General features: G+C 41.4%; 2 protein-coding genes across 3 annotated transcripts in view; one reads left to right on the top strand and one right to left on the bottom strand.

Annotated features, from left to right (window-relative positions):
• Positions 1–461: 461 nt before the first annotated feature.
• Positions 462–23,710, bottom strand: LOC125291851 (L-rhamnose-binding lectin CSL3-like). 2 transcript variants are annotated; one of them, XM_048238774.1, is made up of 9 exons: positions 23,642–23,710; positions 22,682–22,717; positions 21,730–21,774; positions 20,593–20,716; positions 17,393–17,502; positions 5,623–5,667; positions 5,056–5,179; positions 2,127–2,236; positions 462–592 (listed from the first exon to the last, which is right to left on the bottom strand). In XM_048238774.1, the coding sequence occupies exons 1-9, from the start codon at positions 23,670–23,672 to the stop codon at positions 558–560; spliced, it is 660 nt and encodes a 219-aa protein (XP_048094731.1). In that variant the 5' UTR covers positions 23,673–23,710; the 3' UTR covers positions 462–557. The 2 variants fall into 2 exon arrangements, with proteins under 2 accessions (XP_048094731.1, XP_048094730.1); XM_048238773.1 differs by lacking the exon at positions 462–592 and having other exon boundaries at positions 1,990–2,236.
• The window catches only part of LOC125291850 (ZP domain-containing protein-like), a 45,810-nt gene continuing 38,344 nt past the window's right edge, over positions 17,185–24,650 (top strand). The window contains 1 exon segment of the mRNA XM_048238772.1: positions 17,185–17,552. The gene's annotated coding sequence lies outside the window, so the exon portion shown is untranslated.

Consider the following 24,650-nt stretch of genomic DNA (forward strand, 5'->3'; position numbering starts at 1 on the left):
TTCCTCTCGTCTTGTCTGCTAAATTAACACTACACCACGTAGCATATCTAACTTTCCTTACTCCACTTAATTGGGAACGCATCTTGCATTCCATTCAGATAGCTAGGTGGCTAACGGGCTCATAATTCACTTTTAACTAGAAACAGAAATGTGAAGCACACTTCCCTTCCCAAAGCCATGAATGCTGCTAATAACAACATATATTGTGCATATTAACGTTAATATAATATATGCTAATAACATATATTGTGCATGTTAATGTTGATGCTAATAACAACATATATTGTGCACATTAATGTTTATATAATATATACTTATAACAACATATATTGTGCACATTAATGTTAATGTAATATATACTTATAACAACATATGTTGTGCATATTAATGTTAATATAATATATACTTATAACAACATATATTGTGCATATTAATGTTATTGTTGTGCTATCAATGTTGCTCAAATAAACAAGAGCTGGTGAAAAGGCATGATGAGCATGTGAGACTCAATGCTCTTAAAGTGACAAGGCACCATTTATTAGTCAAACAGCATTTCTTCAGCCATTAATGTTTAAAAACACACAGTAACGGTCTGTAAATTATAATAATTAGAATTACTTTAGGTGTTTGAGTTATCATTGAAATGTTATAACAATTTAAGATTCATCACAATCAACTTACTGGCATTTCACACAACTCAGATCACGGTCATAATTTTGTTGTGACAGAAATATTGAATCATGGATGGTACCGTTTCCCTCTTCTTTTTTTTAACTGCCCTGCTGTTCTGCTGATGGGGTGGCATTGGAACACTGTTCTTGTAGAGGTTTTGTTTGAGATGTGTCCACTCTTCCTAAAGTCTTTGTGGGATTGATACTGATCCTGTGGCGTGTTTGGGAGTTGACTGCCAACTGCCCTAGTCTGTCCCTCATCCTCATCCTCTGCCCTGTGGTGCCTAAAGTTAATCTGACTCAGATGATTGGGCTGTAGAATGTATCGGCTCAAACGCTTGGGCTGTAGAATGTATCAGCTCAGGCGCTGGGGGCTGTAGAATGTATCGGCTCAGACGCTTGGGCTGTAGAATGTATCAGCTCAGGCGCTGGGGGCTGTAGAATGTATCTGGCTCAGACGCTTGGGCTGTAGAATGTATCAGCTCAGGCTGGGGGCTGTAGAATGTATCAGCTCAGGCGCTGGGGGCTGTAGAATGTATCAGCTCAGGCGCTGGGGGCTGTAGAATGTATCAGCTCAGGCGCTGGGGGCTGTAGAATGTATCGGCTGTAGAAGTATCGCTTGGGGGCTGTAGAATGTATCAGCTCAGGCGCTGGGGGCTGTAGAATGTATCAGCTCAGGCGCTTGTCCCTTCATTCCGTCTCCACTGGGTCAGTACATGCGAGCCCTGTCTTTCCACTGACCACTGCATTCTGGACCAGATCAGTTTTTATTGTGTGTACTCACTGGCATTGATGCAGCTTGTTACGGCCCTAGTGTGTTTCGGCCGTCTGTCTCTGGTTTGCCGTTGCCCTTGTTTAGGTCCCACCTGCTGCTGATTGCCGGAAAGGGAGTTACTAATTGGGGTTGATTGGACGGCCCTTAAAAGACCCAAGATGGCGTTAGTTCAGTGCCTTTGAGCCTGCCAGCATCCAGAGCCGTGGATGGCTGTGTGTATTGTGTTTATTTTGTGTATTGTTCTGAGCTTGAGCTTCTGAGTGTGATCTTGACCTGCTCATTTCCAGTGGGGAGAGTGGCTACGATGTAGCAAATTACTGGCCTAGTGTGGCCAGGGTGTGCCGGGTTCGGCAAAACTACTCCCAGCGGGGAGGTTGTGTGTTTGTATGTGTATGTGTTTGTTTGTTTCTATTTGGCTTAGGCCTAGCCATCTTCCTACTTTTAGTGTGATTGTCTGTTTAAACTTTTATTTTAATTTATCAATAAACCGGTCATCTCAATCATTTACTTCCTTGTTTCTGTTTACTGCTCTCCTTTTATTTAAGTTAACTAGTTACGCAGCCTTATGCCCCTAGGCGTTTTAACATCCAGACAAAACACAGCTGTGGAGACATTAAGGTGTGTGTGCATGTGTGTGTGCTTGTGTGTGTGTGTGTGTGTGTGTGTGTGTTTGTACTCACTGGTATTGATGCAGCTATATGAGATGTTCAGGTACTTGAAGGTGCCAATGCATGGGTCAGTGAAGATGCTGTTGGAGGCCTGCACCGAGCAGGAAGTCTTTCCATCACACCTGTTGAAAAAAGAGCAGGTGCTGTCACAAAAAGCTGTCACAACACTGACAGTGGTCAGTGTTGTGTGTAACGCGTTACAAAGTAACGAGTTACAGTAACGTAACTACTTTTTCGAGTAAAAAGTAATGTAACGCACTACTACTGAAAATTTGGTAACGTAACGTAGTTCCTTTTTCATATCTGCGCAACGTTACTTTTCCCAGGGACAGATTTGACAGTGACGCTGCTTTCTCAGCTGCGCGCTTGCGCAATAGGCACAAGCTCCACACGGCAGCCTACATGACAGAGGCTGGTAGCATGAAGTGCAATCATAGCTCCACACGGTACGTTACAGAGGCTGGTGGCAATGAAGAGCAATCATAGCAAACGAGACGGAGCCAACGCTAACTTCTGAGGGATGGAGGTAGCCTATTCACATTACTCGAACTCGTTGAAACTAAGGGGAGGAATGTGAGTAGTTGTAGCCTAGCCTACACTGTCCCCTGCAGGGGTGCAGCTACCCATTTTTAAGGGGTATGCAACAACAATATTGCCCCCCAAAAAAAAAAAAAAAAAAAAAACACAAACAACTAAAGCAAAACAAAAGGCCAATAATTTACACTATTACTGTGCATTAGTGTGTATTGGATATGTTTTTAAAGAAATGCTGCCAATTTTATGCTTAACTTGATGTTATACTTGATAAGTATTGATTAATGGTGCATTGTCACTTGCATTGTCTAAACGGTTCTCATAATGTCCTTTTGCCAGCTATTGTTCACAATGGAAAAGGCTGATCCAACTAGCCTTGTTTGTTTGCACCACATTGCCAACGCAATATTAAGTTATTACAAGGAGCCTTCATTGTTAGGATATGGAAACATGTAATGAGTTGCTGCTAGCGTGACATTTCTGTTTGCAGTTGGCCATTAAAAGTGCAGTATGAGCATGGTAGCCACCTAGCTATCTAAATGGAATAGGCTAACGCTAGTTAGTCTGCTGTAACATTCATATTTGCAAGCCTCCAAGCACAGACGTCATCGCTTTAAATCCTACCTGTTGCCTTTCACCGTACACTTATTTAACTGCTGTTGCATCCCTTGACATGCCATCTCCTTTCCCCTCTTTCTTTTTCTATTTTAGTAGATCAACAGCTTTTTTTTTGCTGTATCCATCATTTTCCATAGGCGGCAACTCACTACTAAATTGAGGCCTATCTGCTCACTCTCAGCTTGACGGCGCCCCCAGTCCCTCTTCTATGTCAAAATTCTATGATGGAATCTTATGAGATAGGGCGTCCTCTAGCCTGTTAGTCCTCTAAAATGTTATAGAACATTGAGAAAATTTTCTATAATGATTTAGAAACGGACAGCAGTAGCTACATATAGAAAATACCAAATATATTATTTATTTATTTTTTACCATCGCTTTGGCCCCCATGGTGTGCGCCGCATATAGCGCTTATACCCACTTTTGCGCCACCACTGGTTTTGTCTACTGCCGTTAACTCAACTGCCAGCTATTGATACGATTTGCACTAGTTTTGCACCAAATTTTGGAGGAGCGCCTCTTTAATGAAAGAGTATAAGGCTATAAAATAAGCCCTTATATATTTTGTGTTCACCTATATGCCCAAGATGTATCGAGGCTATGTTATATTTGATATTGTTTCATAGGGCTTAGTGGTGGTGTTGAAGCCTATAAGCCCAATGTTTTCTTGTCAAGTGCTCTGTTTGTGGCATTTTTTATAATAAAGAGCACAAAATAAATACCTGTTATGTCCTCCATAGTAGAACTTTATGTAGGCCTACACATTTAGGAACAGATATTGGGTTCTGCCCAAAGTCGAGCAACGTAAAAGTAACATAAAAGTAACGAGTAACGTAATAAGTTACTTTCCATAGAGGGTAACTAAGTAAAGTAACGGGTTACTTTTTTGAGAAGTAAAGAGTAACGAGCAAACACTACTTTTTAAAAGTAACTTCCCCAACACTGACAGTGGTAACGTAGTGGATAAGGAGCTGGGCTAGCATCCTCCATCAGGCTTCTCTGAAGCTAACTTGGGACTATTGGGCATCACTGCTCTATCAGGCTTCTCTGAAGCTAACTTGGGACTTTTGAGCATCACTGCTCGGTCAGGCTTCTCTGAAGCTAACTTGGGACTATTGGGCATCACTGCTCCATCAGGCTTCTCTGAAGCTAACTTGGGACTATTGGGCATCACTGCTCTGTCAGGCTTCTCTGAAGCTAACTTGGGACTATTGGGCATCACTGCTCCATCAGGCTTCTCTGAAGCTAGCTTGGGACTATTGGGCATCACTGCTCCATCAGGCTTCTCTGAAGCTAACTTGGGACTATTGGAATAGACATGGTCTCCATTTGGGCATCACTGCTCTAACAGGCTTCTCTGAAGCTAACTTGGGACTATTGGGCATCACTGCTCTTTCAGGCTTCTCTGAAGCTAACTTGGGACTATTGGGCATCACTGCTCTGTCAGGCTTCTCTGAAGCTAACTGACACTTTGGGCCATAAAGGAATACAGTATATGTGGCTACAATTGGGCTACTTTCAAGAATCTGTGACTGAAGTGTTCCTTTATTTTTTTTGAACAGTGTACTTTTGATGGTTCTCTTCTAAGTTGTTGATACTTTTGCAGGCATTTATGCTAGGAGTAACTGACCTGTTTTCCATGATTGAGAGACTGTTTGAGGGAGTTACGCTAGGAGTAACTGACCTGTTTTCCATGATTGAGAGACTGAGGCAGTTACGCTAGGAGTAACTGACCTGTTTTCCATGATCGACAGACTGTTTGCAGGCAGTTACGCTAGGAATAACTGACCTGTTTTCCATGATGGAGAGACTGTTTGAGGCAGCACAGTTGGTGGTTTGAATAGGTCCACCTGGGCACGTGGTTGCGTCTGTTCGTCCGTAGTTAGCAGTGTGAACCATGATCTTTCCGGTTTCTGATGGGTAAAAACTGTGAATCAGCAGACAAAGTACACACTGTAGGAGAGATTAACATCTCTGAGCTGCAGTTGTGATTGGTTCTGAGAGATCATGTGACCTCTGAGCTGGGGTTATGATTGGTTCTCAGGGATCATGTGGCCTCTGAGTTGTGTTTGTGATTGGTTCTGAGAGATTAACGTCTCTGAGCTGCGGTTGTAATTGGTTCTGAGAGATCATGTGACCTCTGAGCTGCGGTTGTAATTGGTTCAGAGAGATCATGTGACCTCTGAGCTGTGTTTGTGATTGGTTCTGAGAGAATAACATCTCTGAGGTGCGGTTGTAATTGGTTCTGAGAGATCATGTGACCTCTGAGCTGTGTATGTGATTGGCTCTGAGAGACCATGTGACCTCTGAGCTGTGTTTGTGATTGGTTGTGACTGTGAGAGATGGCTGTACTCACCGCAGGTCAGGCTGACTGGAGTGTGCTCACAGGCAATGCTGCTCTCTGTAGGAGACACACAGGAAGCACAACATCAGCAGGAGTGTGAAGAGGCCCTCATAACTCTCAGTTAATACCAGTTAATACATACAGTGGGCATCGCTTTCAAATGACCACTTCATTCGCGCATTACGAGGCGTGAAGCTGCGGGAAGCTTTAGTACCACTTTCAGCCACTGTGCGTCGCTCTGCCTGCCGCCCCTACTGAAAAAGCAGGATCTACCATTAAACATAATTGTTGCCGAGAGTAATCCCAGCCTACGAATTCAATAACAAAATGTAGTCAATTGACTGCTTGACATGTCATTTTTATTTTTCTGTAGAATAAACAAATACATCTGCTTTATGCCGCAGAATTAGGCTACATTCATATTTGGCTAACTTTTGCAGACGCGCAAAGACGATATGAGTCTGTTGCATTTCGTTAGATGTCCGAGTCACGCATAATGTTTGAAAACCACTGGCTCGTAATCACAATAATTTAACACACGACAGTTGGATACTTCATCATGTTCCCATGCCTACATTTTGGTGAGTAGCATAGAGATCGTTAAAACAATAAAGTATGGCTCTCCGTTTGGGACATCGAAAACTTATATTTTTAATAGGGTAGACTTCCGTCGGAGATGCTGACTTGCAAAGGCCTCGGGGATAACACGTTATCTCCACACTATCATCAGTCAATGCCTCCTTGATCAAAGTGGGGAATGAAAGAAAAAGTTTGAGAACCACTGGCTTAACAAGTTACCTGCAGTCCAGAACACACAGAATATTGCAACAGAAAGTTGCCTTTATAATCAACTACTATTTGTTCCAACAGCATTCAAACAAAGCCTTTATAAAAAAAAAAAAAAAAAATATTCCATAAGAAGTAAAATAAAATACTGTTACTGTAACTGTATCCCAAGCTCCCCCCGCCTGTGACAGGCAGGCGTGACACCGCTTAAATTCTCAGCTTGTTTATAGCCTACCCCACACTGAGCAGCAGTAAGACCGCTAGCTAGGCCCATCACTGTGGGGGTGCGGTAGCCTACTCTCTGGGATTTAAGTCAAGCAATATAACCATACAAATGTTTCAAAATGAGTAATTTCGGCTTTGTCTGAACTGGCCATTGTAGGCTACGTAAAAAATATAAGTAGGCCTAGGCCTATCCCCTATCCAATGATATCGGCAAATGTTTGTTTTCCAAAGTAAGAATTTCACTTCACCATGCACCTTCGACAATGAATAGCTCATTACACTTATGTTACTGTTGAGCATTAGGCCTAACTGGTATCATTACAAACATTATTCTGTGTCCTAAAAACTGGCATTTTATGGCATTGTGTCATGTAAGGTCGTTGCAAAATCTAGAGAAATGTGTGAGGTGGTCAACATTGGGTTAGACACCAGGGGCCATATTCACAAAGCCTTTTATCTTACCACTAGGAGTAGGCTACTCCTAAATAGCAATAAAAGATTTTAGCTAGGAGTTTCTCTTATTAAGTTATTCACAAAGCCTTTCAGACCTAGCCTAGGCTACTCTTAGTAAGGAAAAATGACAACTCCTGAACAGATTCTGGAGCTGAGCGCTCTAGAATCTTTGACTAAGAGTGAGTGAGTCTTGTTGCTATGGATGACGTTTTTACTCATGCACGAGCTTGACTGAAGTGACCACCTTGATTGGCTGATGATTGTAACGCTGGAATGATTCCAAACACCTCCCTTATGATGAGTGGCAGGTGACAGGTCTGAGAATGCGTGCGCTACACAAGGACAGAAGATGATGAATAACTGAATAAAAAGGCCTAGCCTAAATGAATCAAGAGTAAGGAAAAACAAATAGCCTAGTAGCCTAATGAAACATATGGATTGATGTAGTATCTTTGTAACATTATTAAATTAGCCTACTCTGTTACTATGTCTATGCCTACGTTTGCAAAAGATCACATTTTAATTTGATTCACAATAATGTTACATTTAATTTACATGTTGACAATGAGTAGCCTAGTTTTGGTTGTTGTTGATTGCATGTTAGTTATGCAATGCAAAATTGTAACTGTATCCCAAGCTCCCCACGTCTGTGACAGGCAGACGTGACACCGCGAAACAGGGCCGGCGCTAGCCATTTGGGTGCCCTAAGCACAAATGCTTGGTGGTGCCCGTGGTGCATCATGTTCAGTTGCAGGGTTTTTCCAAAGTTCACCTTACCAAGAGTTGTTCCCAATCATTTCATTACGTTGTGAAAGTGTCACTTGTAGCATTACTTTTTCACTACACAATTAGATCGTTTGATCATAATTGATAACAAACGCCAAAAAAGCGTCCTGAAATGCAAAGCAAACTAGGCTAATAGGCTAAAGTTACCTGACTATATCTCTGATGGCTCAAAGAAATAGCAAACCCAGATATAGCATTGCTATTGCCATAGCATAATCAGAAATAGCATTGCTAGCTAGCAACCTGAGGAAGGATTGCTAGTCTTATGCACCGATTGCTAACGTTAAAGGAAAGTGTTGAATTGCATTCAATAACCCATAATCCATATCCATATCCACAACGTAAAATAACTAGCTAGCCAGCATCAAATCATTTGCAATGTAGGCCTAACACTTGAACATGAACATGGCTAGTAGGAGCTTACGTTACAAAGTGTATTGACGGTAGTAGTATTACCTGGCATAAGCATAGACATGCATACACGCAAGGGCTACAAACCTTTTTTTTAAATTTATTTAAAACATTGTCTTAACTGCAAGCGCGAGCATCATCCCGCTGTCTCTTCTTTTTCCCTTTTTTCCGCCCCCGACTCTTAGTGCCTTTTCAAGGCGATGTCTACTCTCTGCCAAATTTGGGATTGAGGAATAATCGAACAGACCACTGGGAGGTGGGGGAGGGGGGCACCAGAGGGAGACTGGAGAGAGGGCTGCACAGGAGATTCACCTTTTTCTCGACTAATTTGATCTAGGCCTATATGACTTTTGTATTGCTTTTGCATATTAACATGCTTTAGACATATTTTATTTGTTATTAACACTAGTAGCCTATTGTGGTGATTTTTCACGACCCAGATTTTTTGGTGCCCCCCCCCAGGCACTTGGTGCCCTACGCGCAGTGCGTGATGTGCGGAGCGCCGGCACTGCCGCTAAATTCTCAGCTTGTTTATAGCCTACCCCACACTGAACGCGTAAGACCGCTAGCTAAAGGCCCATCACTGTGGGGTGCGGTAGCCTACTCTCTGGGATTTAAGTCAAGCAATATAACCATACAAATGTTTCAAAATGAGTAATTTCGGCCCCCTATGGCCCGCCCTTGACGCCGACGCTGGGGCAGGGTCGGATTAACTGGGCACAAATGTCTGATGGCCCCCCTGCCCCCCAGCCAACGTGAATCGGGTGGTCAGTTAATAGGCCTAGCCTAGGCTATATCGTTAAGATTTTTCTTGCCATCTAAGGCACGAGCGCATCTGTGAGGCCAAGCCTCACCTAGTAGCCCGTTTGTTTACAACTAACATTACATTTAATTAAACTGTTTATAGGCTATGCCGAAATAGTTTTCAACATTTTGAATATTAGTGTTGGGTAAATTAGGAAATGTTCTCAAAGTAACCTTAGCCTATGGCTGAAAGCTGCTTGGGATCCCCCCGTCAAGCGGCACTTATTGTTTCAAAAGGAGTAATTTCGGCTTTGTCGGAACTGAAGAGCTGTGGACGTTACGGCAGGGCATGCCCAATGAAAATAAATTAACGCAACCCAACGCAACGCAACACAACACAGACCCCGCTTCTCTCGCGTCAGTCACTGAAATGAACGAAACGTAGAACCCGCTTCTCTCGCGGCAGTCACTGACAGTAGCCTAGAATAAATGCATGGGGGAAAACACTTCCCCATGACAAAGACATCGTAAAACACTGAAAGTTAATATTTTGTCACTAGAAACATACATCTGTCCTTTGTCAAATGTGTTACGTTCCAAGTAGCCTAGTGCATTCTGCTTCATAAAGTTGAACAAATAGCCTACATTTGCTTATTTCACAGAAAAATATAAATAGCCAGTTTAGGGTCTACAGTGCAGAGTTGGTTAGTTATGGTAGGCCAACTTGGAGTGAACATACAAACAGGGGAAATTATTTATCTAGTAGCTGAGTAGCCTGATGGTAGGCAGGTGCGCTCGTAGACATACGGCCGAACATGCAAGCGCCAATGAATCGTGCTCTCCGGTGTTGTGTGCCTTCTGGTTTTTACTGGTTTCTTGGCGTGCATGCGCTGCAGCAGTTGTCAGACATTCACAAACGAAGTTGTTTTAAGCGGTTTGAAGTAAGCTTTTCATACGCCATGAGCACTTTCGGCTACATTACAGCCCTTTCGGACAAAAGACATGTAAAAAAATATATGTTTTGAAAACTAGCATTAAACTGGATTCGATCCCGCAAAAGCAACACACGCGTGATTCTCTCCATCCTGATTCCCTACTCTTTGAGCCAACTAATATGTTACGCGAATTAATTAACTATTGTAGGCTACCAATAATTAATAACGTAGGCAACACCCAGGTAACATGTTGTCCAGGCTATCTGAAACAAGGGGTTGCCTCTCATCCACAACAACTGGTTACCTTGGGCTGCTACAGTCGTCAGTGCACTGTGCACAGTAGGCCTATGCTACTCTTTGTGGTTGATCAACTAAAAATAAAAGATGTATTTGGTGATGACGTTATTGTAGGCCTAGTAAACCTACATTCTGAGAAACTGAATGGTACGAGAAATTATCTACATAGCGCACCAGACCGCGATGTCTTCAAGGGTTGAATGAAGGGAGTTTGCAAAAATTAGTGTATTTTTCAAGTCAATAAACATTCTTAATTTTCAAATGTCTTTGTCAGGGAACATCTGACTTTTAAAAACCATAGGCCTGGTAGTCGCTCAGACAAGGAGTTATAAGATAAAGGCAATACCATTTGTGTCACCTAATGCAGTTAGGGCGCTCTCTCCCCTGCGCATAAAGCTGTCTGTTATAGACGTTCAATGAGGTACCAGTGTTTAGCTGTGTCACAAAACAATAAAAAGACTACTTTTTTGTCAGACTACTTTTAAAATGATATTCAGGGCTATATACATTTTAAACATTCGGGGCTGAAGACCCGACAAAGCCTTGCGTTAATTCTTCAGGTGGGAAGTGTCAGGAATTTTCATACGAGAGACGCTCTCATTGGTGGTTAGTATGGAGTAGGGAATTGACAGCAACATATCCAATCACATTATGAGAGATGCTGAATTTAACATGAACTGCGATGTTTGATTTTAAATTAATGTAAATTTAGCCGGGACTGTAAGCTGGCACACGTGGGTGCTCGATGTTTTCAGTGGGTGCCCGAGAGACGGAGCACCCACGGTATCGGTGCCTATGACAAGCGTACACTGTAACAAGATTCTGTGATTTTCACAGCATCACTGCTGTTTTTGAGAAAAATGTGTACTGTATTTGTGAATACAGTATGTTGCTGTAGTTTCGCTATGAATTATGGTCAAAAATGGTCAAACTACAGTAATAAAAATGTGCTGCGAATCATAACACAGTAATAAATCTGACTCCTCCCTCACTTGTCAGCTTTTTGAAAATTTTGAAAAAACATGGCGGAAAATCAGTTGGGGTTTTCTGTTTTCTTTTTGCACATAAATACAAAGTTAAGCTCCCAGATAGCAAGGTGACATTGATATTATGTTGATTTTCCATCAAAATCATCATTTTGAAAAGATATTGAAAAGTCATGGATTTATGGTTTACTGGGAAATTCTGACGTGGTGATTGAAAGCGTGCACCCGCGCGACGGCGTTTGAACTGTCGGCGGGAGATCATTTTTGAGCAACAGTTCAGTCAGTCAGACCAACGTTGTTCAGCTCTGTCAAGTTCGCAGCTCCACCTTAATGGTAAGCAAGCATTTATTTATGTAACGTTAATGTTTCATTGTGAAATTGTACTACATTAAATTCGGGCATGTGTACAGTCTATGTACGTTGTACTGTCTAACTTACAAACTCATCCATGCTTGTTGGATCAACTAAGTAAGTAACGTTAGGCTAGCTATCATAGTTGCTGTTGCTGTGAAGGTGGCATTAAGTTTTATGTTACGTTAACGTTTTGGCAGTCTCGTTTATATTAGGCCTACCTTAGTTCTCAGTAAGTTACAGTTTATTATATTCATATAATTTATATAAAACATTCGCTAGTAGTGCTAGGCCTAGTATGTTACTGTCACAATGTTAGGCTGAAGATGATGTGCTGCTGGTTAACGTTAACGTGGAGGTTTAGCTGCTACCAGCTAACTTATGTAACGTTAACTCATTGTAATCAGTACATATATCTATGTGTTGCTGCAAGCAAACATCATCAATGAGCTCACCCAGCTGGCTAACGTTAGCAGCTAAATATACCTTGCTTAAACTGAGTTATGCTAACACCATCTTCAGCCTGGCATTTTGACAGTAAACTCAAAAAACATACAGTATATATATAAATGATTATTCTAAAGTTTCACTTGTAAGTAGCCTTCAGTTTCAGTTGAAAATTGTTATCTAACACTGTTTATCTTTTTTTCTTCTATTTCTGCTAGGTGCTGCTTCACTCTGCTACTGGTGGTGGATCAGGCTGACTGCAACCGTTGGTCTAACGTTAGGATGCAGCACACGAGAATTTCTAAACGGAAAAAAGTGAATAAATGTACTTGCTTTTCAAACTGATAACACGTTGTCAATGGTTATTTATGCAAGTTTGTGTAGCCTAAACCATACCTAGGCCTAGTGAAATTTATCCTGGCTGTAGATAAAGCAGGATATGAATTTCCCAAAATTACTGTATATAATTTTACAGCACTGGTATTACTACTGTACTAAGTTACAGTATGATCCATAAGTACTGTGATTAAAAATACGGTAGACAATTCAATACTGTATACATTACAGCACTGGTAGTACTACTGTAGTTTGCATTTACAGTATCAGGCATAGGTACTGTGATTTCATATACAGTAGGTGTACTGTAGAGTGAAATACAGCAACTTGCTGGTTATTTGCTGCCAGCAAGTTGCTGTAAATTTTACGTTAAACTTTTTACAGTGTAGCCTATAGTATCTCGCGGTTGCATCCATTACAAACAAACATGCAATGTGAACGTCTGGGATTGGGGAGAGCACTAAATGCTCTTCTGAATAAGCACGAAGTCAAACCTTTAAATGTAAAACACTCTTTAATAATCAAAAAAAATAAACGCTAATGAAGTAAACTTGTGACCATCAAAAATCGTTTATCGCCTGTAACTCCGTGATAACAGGACGTAACAGGAAGGCATTTGGCTGAGCAACGGAGGTTAATATGCTCTACATTTTGTCCAAATGATGTCTGTCTATCATCGTTGCACTCGGAGAAAAACAGAATGTTTAATTTGTCCTGCATTTCTTTTACGGCTGCAAACGGGATTCACTCGCCGTTAACCAAATATTTCTTTATTAGGGCAGGGCAGGCATATTTCTGGCTATTAAATTATTTCTAAACCAGTCTGCTAAAGTCTGTAGTGAAGTCTACGACGGAGTATTAGGGCCACACATGAAGAGAAAAAATATTTTTGCCATGGCGAGATTAAACTCGACATGTCGACTTTAAAGTCGACATGTCGACATTAAACTCGATATTTCGAGAATAAAGTTGAAATATCATATCTTCTTTAATCTCGAAGTGTCGACTTTAAAGTCGACATGCTGACATTAAACTCGCAATAGGCCCTACTGTTTAAACATAGCCTCACAGTTTAAGCTATGTAGCCTACACTAATACACAATATGTTACATGAAAAATGGGCTTCAAATAGGTGTTATTTCAGATATATTGCAGATATTCAGATAGATTGCGTCTTGTCTGTTAACTATCATTGCCATCATCGTGAAGTGCTGTCTCGTGGTTATGGAAATACTATGCCGTTTAGGCTAAATAGCTAGAAAAATATATGTATCCAATGATATAATGTTTCTATACAAAATGTTATTTCACTCTGTTTTACGTGGTTAAGGCTACTGCACATCCAAATAACTGCCCTTCGTGACCCACGGGCGTCACTCTCCATAGGATAACATGGCAAAACTCATTTTTCTAAAACTGCTTTTCCATGTCTCCCTCCATATTCCCTCCATAGACATTCAGCAATGGGCTGTTTTGCATCCATTACAAACAAGCAACGTGAAAGTCTAGGATTGGGGAGAGCGCCTAGTATGCCTCTAGTGCATAAGCATGAAGTTGAACATTTAGATGCAATAACTAAATGTTTAGAACAACACTTTAATAATAGGCCTATAAATAAATAAACCGCTATGACGTTTAGGCTACTTTTGACCATCGCGATTTATCGCCTGTAACTCCATTGATAAGGACCTAACAGCAAAGTATTTGGCTGAGCAACGTAGGTTAATATGTTCTATGTTTTGTCCACATGATATAGGCCTATGTCTAATCATTGTTGCACTCAAACACTCTGAATCATTGTTGCACTTGTTGCATTGTTTCATTCGTCCTCCCTTTCAATCGTCCCGAGCGGTCGTTCTCTCTCCAAACTAACTTTATTCTCAAAATGTTGAGTTTAATGTCGACACGTTCGAGATTAAAGTCGACATGATATTTCAACTTTCAACTTTATTCTCGAAATGTTGAGTTTAAAGTCGACATGGCGACATTAAAGTCGATACGTCAAGATTAAAGTCGATATTACATTTCAACTTTATTCTCGAAATGTCGAGTTTAATGTTGACATGGCGACTTTAAAGTCGACATGTTGAGTTAAATCTCGTCATGGCAAAAATATTTTTTTCCTTCATGTGTGGCCCTAATACTCCGTCGTAGAAGTCTGTGTAGGGTTTTCCAGCTCCATTTCTTTTTACGAGACACCCTGCTCACTTGAGACCTCTGCCGGTTATTGCAGCGTCTTTGCAGCTTCACTGGAAAAATACAAATTAAAGTCGCGTGATGCCGCGTGATCCCACGCGCGGACCGCGAGGGAAGCTGGCCAAGTCGAAGCACTGTATCAACACCCAGAGTGTGAAGAGGCCCTTATAACTCTCAGTTAATACCAGTTAATACATATCAACACCCAGAGTGTGAAGAGGCCCTCATAACTCTCAGTTAATACATATCAACACCCAGAGGCCCTTATAACTCTCTCAATTTGCCTTATTGAAGTGGCGGCCATTCTAAACCAAAACTAGATGAACCGCATAGCGGTACAAAATATGACCGCCGCGCAGTCCTGTACATCCGTTCCGCGAAAATAAATCACACTTCAATTTGTCTCCATATTTTACTCCATCCCCCACTCTTGAAACTTTTGTGTATGCTTGTTTGACATGCCTGAGTGTGTGTGTGCGGCTGCACAGAAAGTAGCCTACTGGTGCTGAAAAGGTGAATAGATTGTAGAATAGCCAAAGAAGATGTAGCATTGTTATAAAACCTTTAAAATCTTGGTCTGCGCGGCGGTCATAACAAGGCTACAGTAGCCTGACGAGCCAGACCCACATTAAAATGTAGGGTCTGGGCACTCACCGTTCGCAGTGCTCAGTCCGAGGGGCAGGATAATCAGTTGTCTTTCAAATTCCCTCTGCACGCAATAGGACAGCGGCAGCGCAATGAGTCCCATGCGTTTCCCACCAGCGGAGCTAGTTGGCTAGTTTCATCTTGACGTGGATCTTTGGTATGAATTGGGTGTTATGTGTTTGATGTGCGATAACTACCGTAGTTTTATTAGGTTGCAGTATAATCCCTAAACACTAGATGGGAGAAGTTCATACACATGGGAACTTTAAAGGTCCCATATTATACTTTTTTTTCAACAAGTCAAAATAGGCCTAGGTGTTGCACAAAACATGTCCCTGAAGCTGTTTGCCCAAAATTCCTCTCAGATTACACATTATCACCAGCTCTATTCTCGCCTGTTTCAGTCCCTTTCGGAATAGGCTGTTTCTGGGGTCTGTAGCCTTGAATGCAAATGCCACGCCCCACTTCGGTGAACATGAACAACATGTTTACGTCAACGGGCAGCATGGTTGAAAGCCAGGGAATACGAGTCGGTGACAGAGCGATGGAGGATTCTCCACCAGAAAGCCTCCGACTGTCAGTGTTAAATTACCATTTGTTATTCAGGAATAATAAAGAATGACAAATATCATTGCCGTTTCTGTTTGAATTTCCGTAGCAAAGTAGAATAATAGTCAAGTTATTAGAGTTTAGCCGAAACGTCCACTAAATGCAGTCATATAGAGCAGGGATAGGCAACTTTGATGATAGAGGGTGTAGTAACATAGAGCAGGGATGGGCAACTTTGATGATAGAGGGGGTAGTAACATAGAGCAGGGATGGGCAACTTTGACGATAGAAGGGGTAGTAACATAGAGCAGGGATGGGCAACTTTGACGATAGAGCCACAAATCATCTATTGTTGCTGGCACTTCCACTACTGGGATATAGGAGAGTTAAAGCTTCAATTTTAGAGAAGAACAAAATATATCTAGGCGTGTAATGTATCTGTGCCTGTAATGTGTATTAAACAAACATGCTTTAATTTAATATTTTCTATACTCAAATGCATTTTTAATATTGCTTCTATTCATTAATGAACTTTTAACATAAACAAAAAAAGTATTACACATTTCAACAATAAACATGTTTATCCTTTGCGTAATTGTGGCTCTGGTAAAAAGGCTCTGTTGTATATAAGTATAAGTATATATACTTTTTTGATCCCGTGAGGGAAATTTGGTCTCTGCATTTAACCCAATCTGTGAATTAGTGAAACACAAACAGCACACAGTGAGGTGAAGCACACACTAATCCCGGCGCAGTGAGCTGCCTGCTTCAACGGCGGCGCTCGGGGAGCAGTGAGGGGTTAGGTGCCTTGCTCAAGGGCAATTCAGCCGCGGCCCACTGGTCGGGGCTCGAACCGGTAACCCTCCGGTTACAAGTCCAGAGTGCTAACCAGTGGGCCACGGCTGCCCAAGTGGTGTAGTCTATCTTTTGTTGTGTAGTCTATCTTTCCTTTGAAATGGCTAGAAGCTCTGGTGTTCCCTACTTTTAGTGATCTCTGTGTGTGGTGTTGTAGTGGCGACTTAAGCTGAAATCTTTCAAGGCTGATTTCGTTTCCAAACATACTAAACACATAGGTTTGCCTTTGAATTCTGCAAAAAGATCATCTGGTACGACAACATTACGATAAGGATCCATTTCCGATGTGGTAGAAACCAATAGTGTAATGATATTTGATTATTGATTTGTTTCCGATGTGGTAGAAACCAATAGTGTAATGATATTTGATTATTGATCCGTTTCCGATGTGGTAGAAACCAATAGTGTAATGACATTTGATTACTGATCCATTTCCGATGTGGTAGAAACCAATATTGTAATGATATTTGATTATTAATCCGCGTGCAGCACTGAGTGAGGAGGGCTGCATGCGGCTCGCAGATTAATTATTAAATATCATTCAAATGTTGCCCTTTCCTGATATTGAATAAAGTGCGGTCAGCGTGAATGGTTGTGTTGGGTTTTACAACATGATTTAGGCAATCATAATCTAGGGCCGGAATTATCCGTTTTAGAAGACTGATCCGTTTTGAAAATAGCGATATTATTTTGATAGCTCTACACCCACTGCTACAAGCTATTTTTGTCTGTGTGTGTTTGTGTGTGCATGTGTGTGTGTGTGTGTGTGTTTGTACTCACTGGTATTGATGCAGCTATATGAGATGTTCAGGTACTTGAAGGTGCCAAAGCATGGGTCAGTGAAGATGCTGTTGGAGGCCTGCACCGAGCAGGAAGTCTTTCCATCACACCTGTTGATAAAGAGTGGCAGATTGGACCAGCAGCCTGTACACAGCTCTAGGTGAGCTCCTAGTTGTCCTGATAGTGATCAAGAGATGTTTATTGGACCACACATTTGTTAATTAAAGTCTTAATTAAGAATACTAATGATTATTAGTTATCAATTAGTTACCAGAGAACTGAATGTTGAAGTGCAGAGTATTGAGGATAGTGAGGATAATGTACCTAATTAAATTAAAAAAATGTACTGGGATATAGTTCCAAGCTAATTCGTTTCAAAATATACTATTCAAAATGTTTTGTTTTAATACAATTCAACAGTTCAAATGAAAATACAAAATGTTCAGACATGGAACAGGTTTTACTCCATATTATCCATATTTACTCCTTATTTTATCTTCATATTTCATCCATTTTATGTATCCATTTACGTAATTCCTCTGTGATTCCCCTTTAAATGTTTGCTCCTCCTTCTTATCTACTGTACACTGTATCCTCAACTCACTCTCTCCTTCTTATCTACGCTGTATCCTCAACTCACTCTCTCCTTGTTATCTACGCTGTATCCTCAACTCACTCGTATCCTCAACTCTCTCCTTCTTATCTACGCTGTATCCTCAACTCACTCCTTATCTATGCTGTATCCTCAACTCACTCTCTCCTTGTTATCTACGCTGTATCCTCAACTCACTCGTATCCTCAACTCACTCCTTCTTATCTATGCTGTATCCTCAACTCACTCTCTCCTTCTTATCTATGCTGTATCCTCAACTCACTCCTTATCTACGCTGTATCCTCAACTCACTCGTATCCTCAACTCACTCCTTCTTATCTATGCTGTATCCTCAACTCACTCTCTCCTTCTTATCTATGCTGTATCCTCAACTCACTCCTTATCTACGCTGTATCCTCAACTCACTCTCTCCTTGTTATCTACGCTGTATCCTCAACTCACTCCTTATCTATGCTGTATCCTCAACTCACTCGTATCCTCAACTCACTCCTTCTGATCTATGCTGTATCCTCAACTCACTTGCTCCACCTGAAACACACTTTGAGTCAACTCCTGTTGCTGTTAAATTTGCACACTGTTAACAGTACACTACAAACACAACAAACTCTCTCTTATACTAGTGTAGGCAGCCCAGGCTCCAAAAACTGGAAACAAACAATGTGGTTTCATGCTGCTATTCCAACATGCCGCTACTTACAGTGTAGACATTGGCGTCTAATTGTCGAAGTGGCGGCATTAACATTAGCGTTTTCAAGCGTCCCACTACTGCAATTTTTTTTTCCATTGTCGGAGTAGCGGCACTTGACCTTTTTTCAAACGTCCTGCCATTCCGACATGAGGTCATTAACAGTGGCGTAGCCAGGATTTTTCAACAGAGTGGACTTTTGCGAAGTAGGGTGGACCTTTATTTTTTTTATTCCAATATGGGCAGTATAGGCCTACAGTAATCGTCCCAACTTTAAACAACACACGATTTCATCACAGCTCAGACGATTCATGGCAAAAAAACAATAAAAGGCTACATTGATAAATAGCAGGGGCATCGACAGGAGTGGATTCTATAGCCTAATAGCATACGCACAAGAACTTTAACCGAATGAAACTGAAAGGTTAGCTCTGTTGAACAGTGTATTTTTCGTGTTTAAGAGCTAAAAAAAGTTGATTAGTGAGTCACAATTGAATATCGGGTAGCCTAAATTATAGCCTATAGCGCATGCATCTCAGAGGAAGAGATTTTGGAGAGAGAGAGAGCATATAACCTAGGTGATGTGTCTGGTAGTTAAACTTGAGTAGCCTATGGAATTGTTTTGAATTTAAAAAAAGGATGAAGACAATGAATGCAATGTAAAGTTCTTTGCTCTACAATGCCCATCATGGGGCTCATTTCACCATACCGACACAAAAATAATTTCTTTCAGTCAGTTAGTTTTCCCGAAAGGGGTTTGGACAGCGGGTGTGCTATAGATTAGCCTATTCTGTTCTTGATGCTGTCTCACGAGAGTCGTGATATAAAAAAGATTCCCTCAAAACACGCAAGAATCAGTCAAGGACTATTGTTTGTAACGAAAAAGTCCAAACTTCAGGTCCTAGAGCCTTATTCATGCTTCTTAAGTAGCCTGGCCTGCACGCACAGAGTTTGTTTTATTCATGGAGTTTCCGACCTTTTTCCCCTGAGAGCTTAGAGAATAAAATGAGGAGAGCTACCTGTGTTTTACATAATGTGTAACATTTATTCACATGGCCAGTTCAAAATCACCTAAGGTTTTGACTGAAATGTGTGCCGATATCAATTATTGGGAAAAACATTGTTTGGAGTGGATGGCGGGTGGATTGTTGATGTAGCTGCAGGTGCAGATGACAGACTACAGCTCATCCATGCATCTAGGATGTTGGAATTTGATAGGATACAGGAACTGCAGAGATAAAGTGAAAATGAGGATTGGTAATGTCGGAATAGCGGTACTAAAACAAATCGGAGTAGGGGCATGTCTAAACAGAGGTATGTCGTAATAGAGGGTTGTCGTAATAACGCTATGTCGTAATAACTGTTGGATCCCAAACAATGTGAGGGCAGCCTGTCCCCCAAACAAAAATGAAACCCTGCATGGAATTTCTTGGGGGGATACTGAAGATAACAGTGAGCTACCTCTCTAGCGTGTTTTGTTTTGTCTGTGGTTAAAATATAGAAATATAGAGTATGTTTTTTTTGCACAAAAGCATCTGGTAATAATTTTAAATATAAACACAAACAACACTTCCTGCTAAATCCCTGACTGACCCTACTACAGTACTAATTCGTATTAAACGGCAGTAGCAATACCTGCAACCATCAACAAAATGCAGTCAGAAGAATGTGTACATTAATGTACCGTAAAGGTAGGCCTAATACATTGTTTCCTGACTGCCAATGCGTTTCAGAATCAGTTAGGCAAAGTAGGAAGTAACCTTAGGAATCCATGGTCAATGTTGGAAGATGGAAATGTTTCCCAATCATGATTTGTGAGTGGTGAGACTATTTTTAAGAAGTGAAATAAAGTAGTGAATCAGGTTAAACCAGGCAACTGTAGCAAGGTCTTTAAAAACTGACCTGTTTGCCACGATGGAGAGACTGTTTGAGGCAGCACAGTTGGTGGTTTGAATAGGTCCACCTAGGCACGTGGTTGCGTCTGTTCGTCCGTAGTTAGCCGCGTAAACAACGATCTGTCCAGTTTCTGATGGGTAAAAAGAGAGATGTTTACGCTGTCAGACATCCCAACTTGCAAAAAGTCATTTCAGGGAGGCATCACGAAGCCCCCCCAAAAAAAAAAAAAAAAAACTTTAGCCTATACAATAATGTCAGTACAACAAATAAGGAAGGCCTATAGATAGAAATTGTGAAAATAAAATATGTAGATTTGGTAGTTTGGTCTTTTCATGTAGCCTTGGCAACTAGCCATCTAGTAGGCTATAGGCCTGAATAATATGCACATGAATTGACACTTGTTAAACTCACCTCAACATGTCTTTTGCAATCATTTAACCCGCTGTGGGCAATGCTAAAGTCACTGTTTACAAACAGTGCAGCGTGCAAGACTAGGTCCATCATTATGTTTTACTCTTATGAGACAAGGGTAGCCTACACTTTGAAATGGGTCTTACATTTTCCTTTTTTTGAGGCACTGACTCTACCATGACGCTCCTGTTTCTACTGAACTGATTAATTAAGTTCGGGAGAAAAGACATAAAAGCCCGCCTACACTGAAAACTGATTGGTTGATTTAGTGAAACAGGCCAATCAGGATGCTCTCTGTCTTTGATGCGCTCAGACACACACGCACCACCTCTCTCTCTCTCCCCTCGTTAATGCGCTACACTTAGATGCACATGCGGTCTCGCATGCGCGCTCTTGATCGCTCACTCTAGATTCCGGGAGATTTTATCTAATTTGCGGGCGTCAGGGAGCCGCTATCAATATGCGGGAGACTCCCGGAACTTCCGGGAGACTTGGGATGTCTGCGCTGTGAATCAGCAAACTACCGGTACACATTGTAGGAGAGATTAACATCTCTGAGGTGGGGTTGTGATTGGTACTGAGAGATGTGACTCCTGAGTGAGGATTGTGAGTGAGTAGTGGCTGAGAGAAACAATGACCACTGAGCTGCGTTTGTGATTGGCTCTGAGAGACCATGTGACCTCTGAGCTGTGTTTGTGATTGGTTGTGACTGTGAGAGATGGCTGTACTCACCACAGGTCAGGTTGACTGGAGTGTGCTCACAGGCAATGCTGCTCTCTGTAGGAGACACACAGAAAGCACAACATGAAGAGGCCCTCATAACTCTCTCAGTTAACACCAGTGTTCATCTCAACACCCAGAGTGTGAAGAGGCCCTCATAACTCTCTCAGTTAATACCAGTGTTCATATCAACACCCAGAGTGTTACAGGCCCTCATAACTCTCTCAGTTAATACCAGTGTTCATATCAACACCCAGAGTGTTACAGGCCCTCATAACTCTCTCAGTTAATACATATCAACACCCAGAGTGTTAAAGGCCCTTATAACTCTCTCAGTTAATACATATCAACACCCAGAGTGTGAAGAGGCCCTCATAACTCTCTCAGTTAACACCAGTGTTACATATCAACACCCATCTCACATCTCAACACCCATATTACATCTTCACTTTTACTCCATTTTCTTTACAACCTGGGGCTTTGAGTACTAAACATGGCTTCACATGTTGTTAAAAGCTTTTAAACTGGCTGTGATTTTGGGTAAGGAGGGCAAAACCAAGTGCGGCACGGTTGATGGAAACAAATTGACAACACTCTAACTGATTTAATACACTCGCTCTTGCGGTGGATTAGCGAGAATGAATTTAACAGAAATGCGATGGAAAAGGGTTAAGAGTCATGTGAGATACTGTGACGCCTGCTCAGAACAAAGTCAGCACGATAATCTGAGAGAAATGCTCATTAACAGTGACATAATGACATCATTTGACTTTGATACAATCAATCTGTAAATGGAAAACCATTTTGGGGCTTCTAATATTGCTCAAAATCACAGCTAATTACAGTATGAATTAATTCACTTGAAAATCAACATGTAATCATTTTCTGGACATTTTGCTGTGTAACCTACACAATATTTCACCCTTTTCTAACAAAGTTTCAGTTTATCAGCAAAATCACTCACTTGCATCTGTGTACACCGAGCATGCAGCCATCAACACTAGGACAGAAGAACAGAGTTAGCACAAAAAAACATCAACACTAGGACAGAAGAACAGAGTTAGCACAAACACCAACACTAGGACAGAAGAACAGAGTTAGCACAAACACCAACTCTAGGACAGAAGAACAGAGTTAGCACAATCAAACATCAACACTAGGACACAAACTTCAACACTGACAACCAACACTATCACAGAAAAACAGAAGTTATCATTACTGGGACTGACGTCCTTCCTAGCCATTTCTGATACTGGCATGTCCTCCCAACGTCACAATTTGTGTATCAGAGAAATGTTTGAGTATCTAGCAATTACTCATAAATACAACTTTGTTTAAGTATTCATGTGTTTATATTACACTATTTCTAATAGCAGTTGAAGGCCTCATTAGAGGGTGACAGACTGAAATAACCAATAACGGGGTGAAAGAGACAAATTGGCAATCAGACTAAAATAATCAATAAAAGAGTGAAAGAGGCTCACAGGCCATCAGACAAAAGTGAAATAATCAACAAAAGAGTGAAGGAGGTTTACATAGGGCTTAAAGTCCTCATTCACTGTCTGATTTCAGTGTTGATCACAGTTTAAAGATTTGAAAGTTAGGTCATTATTTTGTAACAGCTTTAAAAAATATTAACTTTGTCCTTGCTTTAAGCCCTCTTTACAGGCCACCAGACAAAAATAATCAATACCAGATTAAATATGATTTACAGAATAATCAATACCAGATTAAATATGATTTACAGGCCACCAGACTAAAAGAATCAATACCTATTAAATATGACTTGCAGGCCATCACATTAAAATATTTTATAACAGAGTAAATCAAACTTTTAGTCCACCAGACTAAAATAATCAATACCAGATTAAATATGATTTACCACCAGACTAAAATAATCAATACCAGATTAAATATGACTTACAGGCCACCAGACTGAGCTTTGTTGCCAGCATTGTGCTTCAGAGGAGAGACCAAGATTGCCTGAGCACCTGCTTATTGGCTGCTTTTATAGTGAGGATGCTGAGCTGGGTGTGGGATGTGCCAATGGGTTTGGAGCCAGGGCATGGTCTTCATCACCATCATCATCATCACATCCTCTACATACTTACAGCACACTGCCCCCACCTACCCACACACACACACACACACAGTCACTGCTCCACTCCCCTCCCGCCCACACACACATCTTCACTGTCATCACTCACATACATCATACATACAGTACTCTGCTAGTAAGTCCCTTCACCATACTTGCAGTACACTGCCCCCCCCTCTCCCCTACCTACACAGCACATTATTTCCTCAGGAAGCTTCTCCAACACACATCCCCAACATACTTACAGCACCCCCAATACACAGCACATTATTTCCTCAGGAAGCTTCTCCAACACACATCCCCAACATACTTACAGCACACACACCCCCAATACACAGCACATTATTTCCTCAGGAAGCTTCTCCAACACACATCCCCAACATACTTACAGCACACTGCCCCAATACACAGCACATTGTCTCATGAGGAAGCTTCTCCAACACACATATTGCACACTGCCCTCTCCCCCACATACACAGCACACTATCCCATCTCCCCTGTCATCCCCCAACACACACACCAAGACCCCTGGCAGTTGGGTTAACCCCTTGAGCCGTGGATCTGCCCAAGGTTTAAGGGAGTTTTTCCTTGCCCCCTGTTGCTCTTGTTGGTGCTCCTTGTGCAGCCCCCATAATTTCACTGCATTTCTTACTTCCAGTAATTATATGCATGTGACAATAAACTTCCTTGTAACCAGTGCCAAGGCTAAAACAGCGTTTCTTTCCCACTAGAAGAGGCTGAACCTGCTTTACTGGAGTCAAGGGAGAATACCTAGTTGGTTGTGTTACTGCACTGGAGCCATTTAGGTACAATAACATCTCAAGTGTCAACTAGA

This window comes from Alosa alosa, chromosome 3, assembly GCF_017589495.1.
Source record: "Alosa alosa isolate M-15738 ecotype Scorff River chromosome 3, AALO_Geno_1.1, whole genome shotgun sequence".
NCBI lineage: Eukaryota > Metazoa > Chordata > Actinopteri > Clupeiformes > Clupeidae > Alosa > Alosa alosa.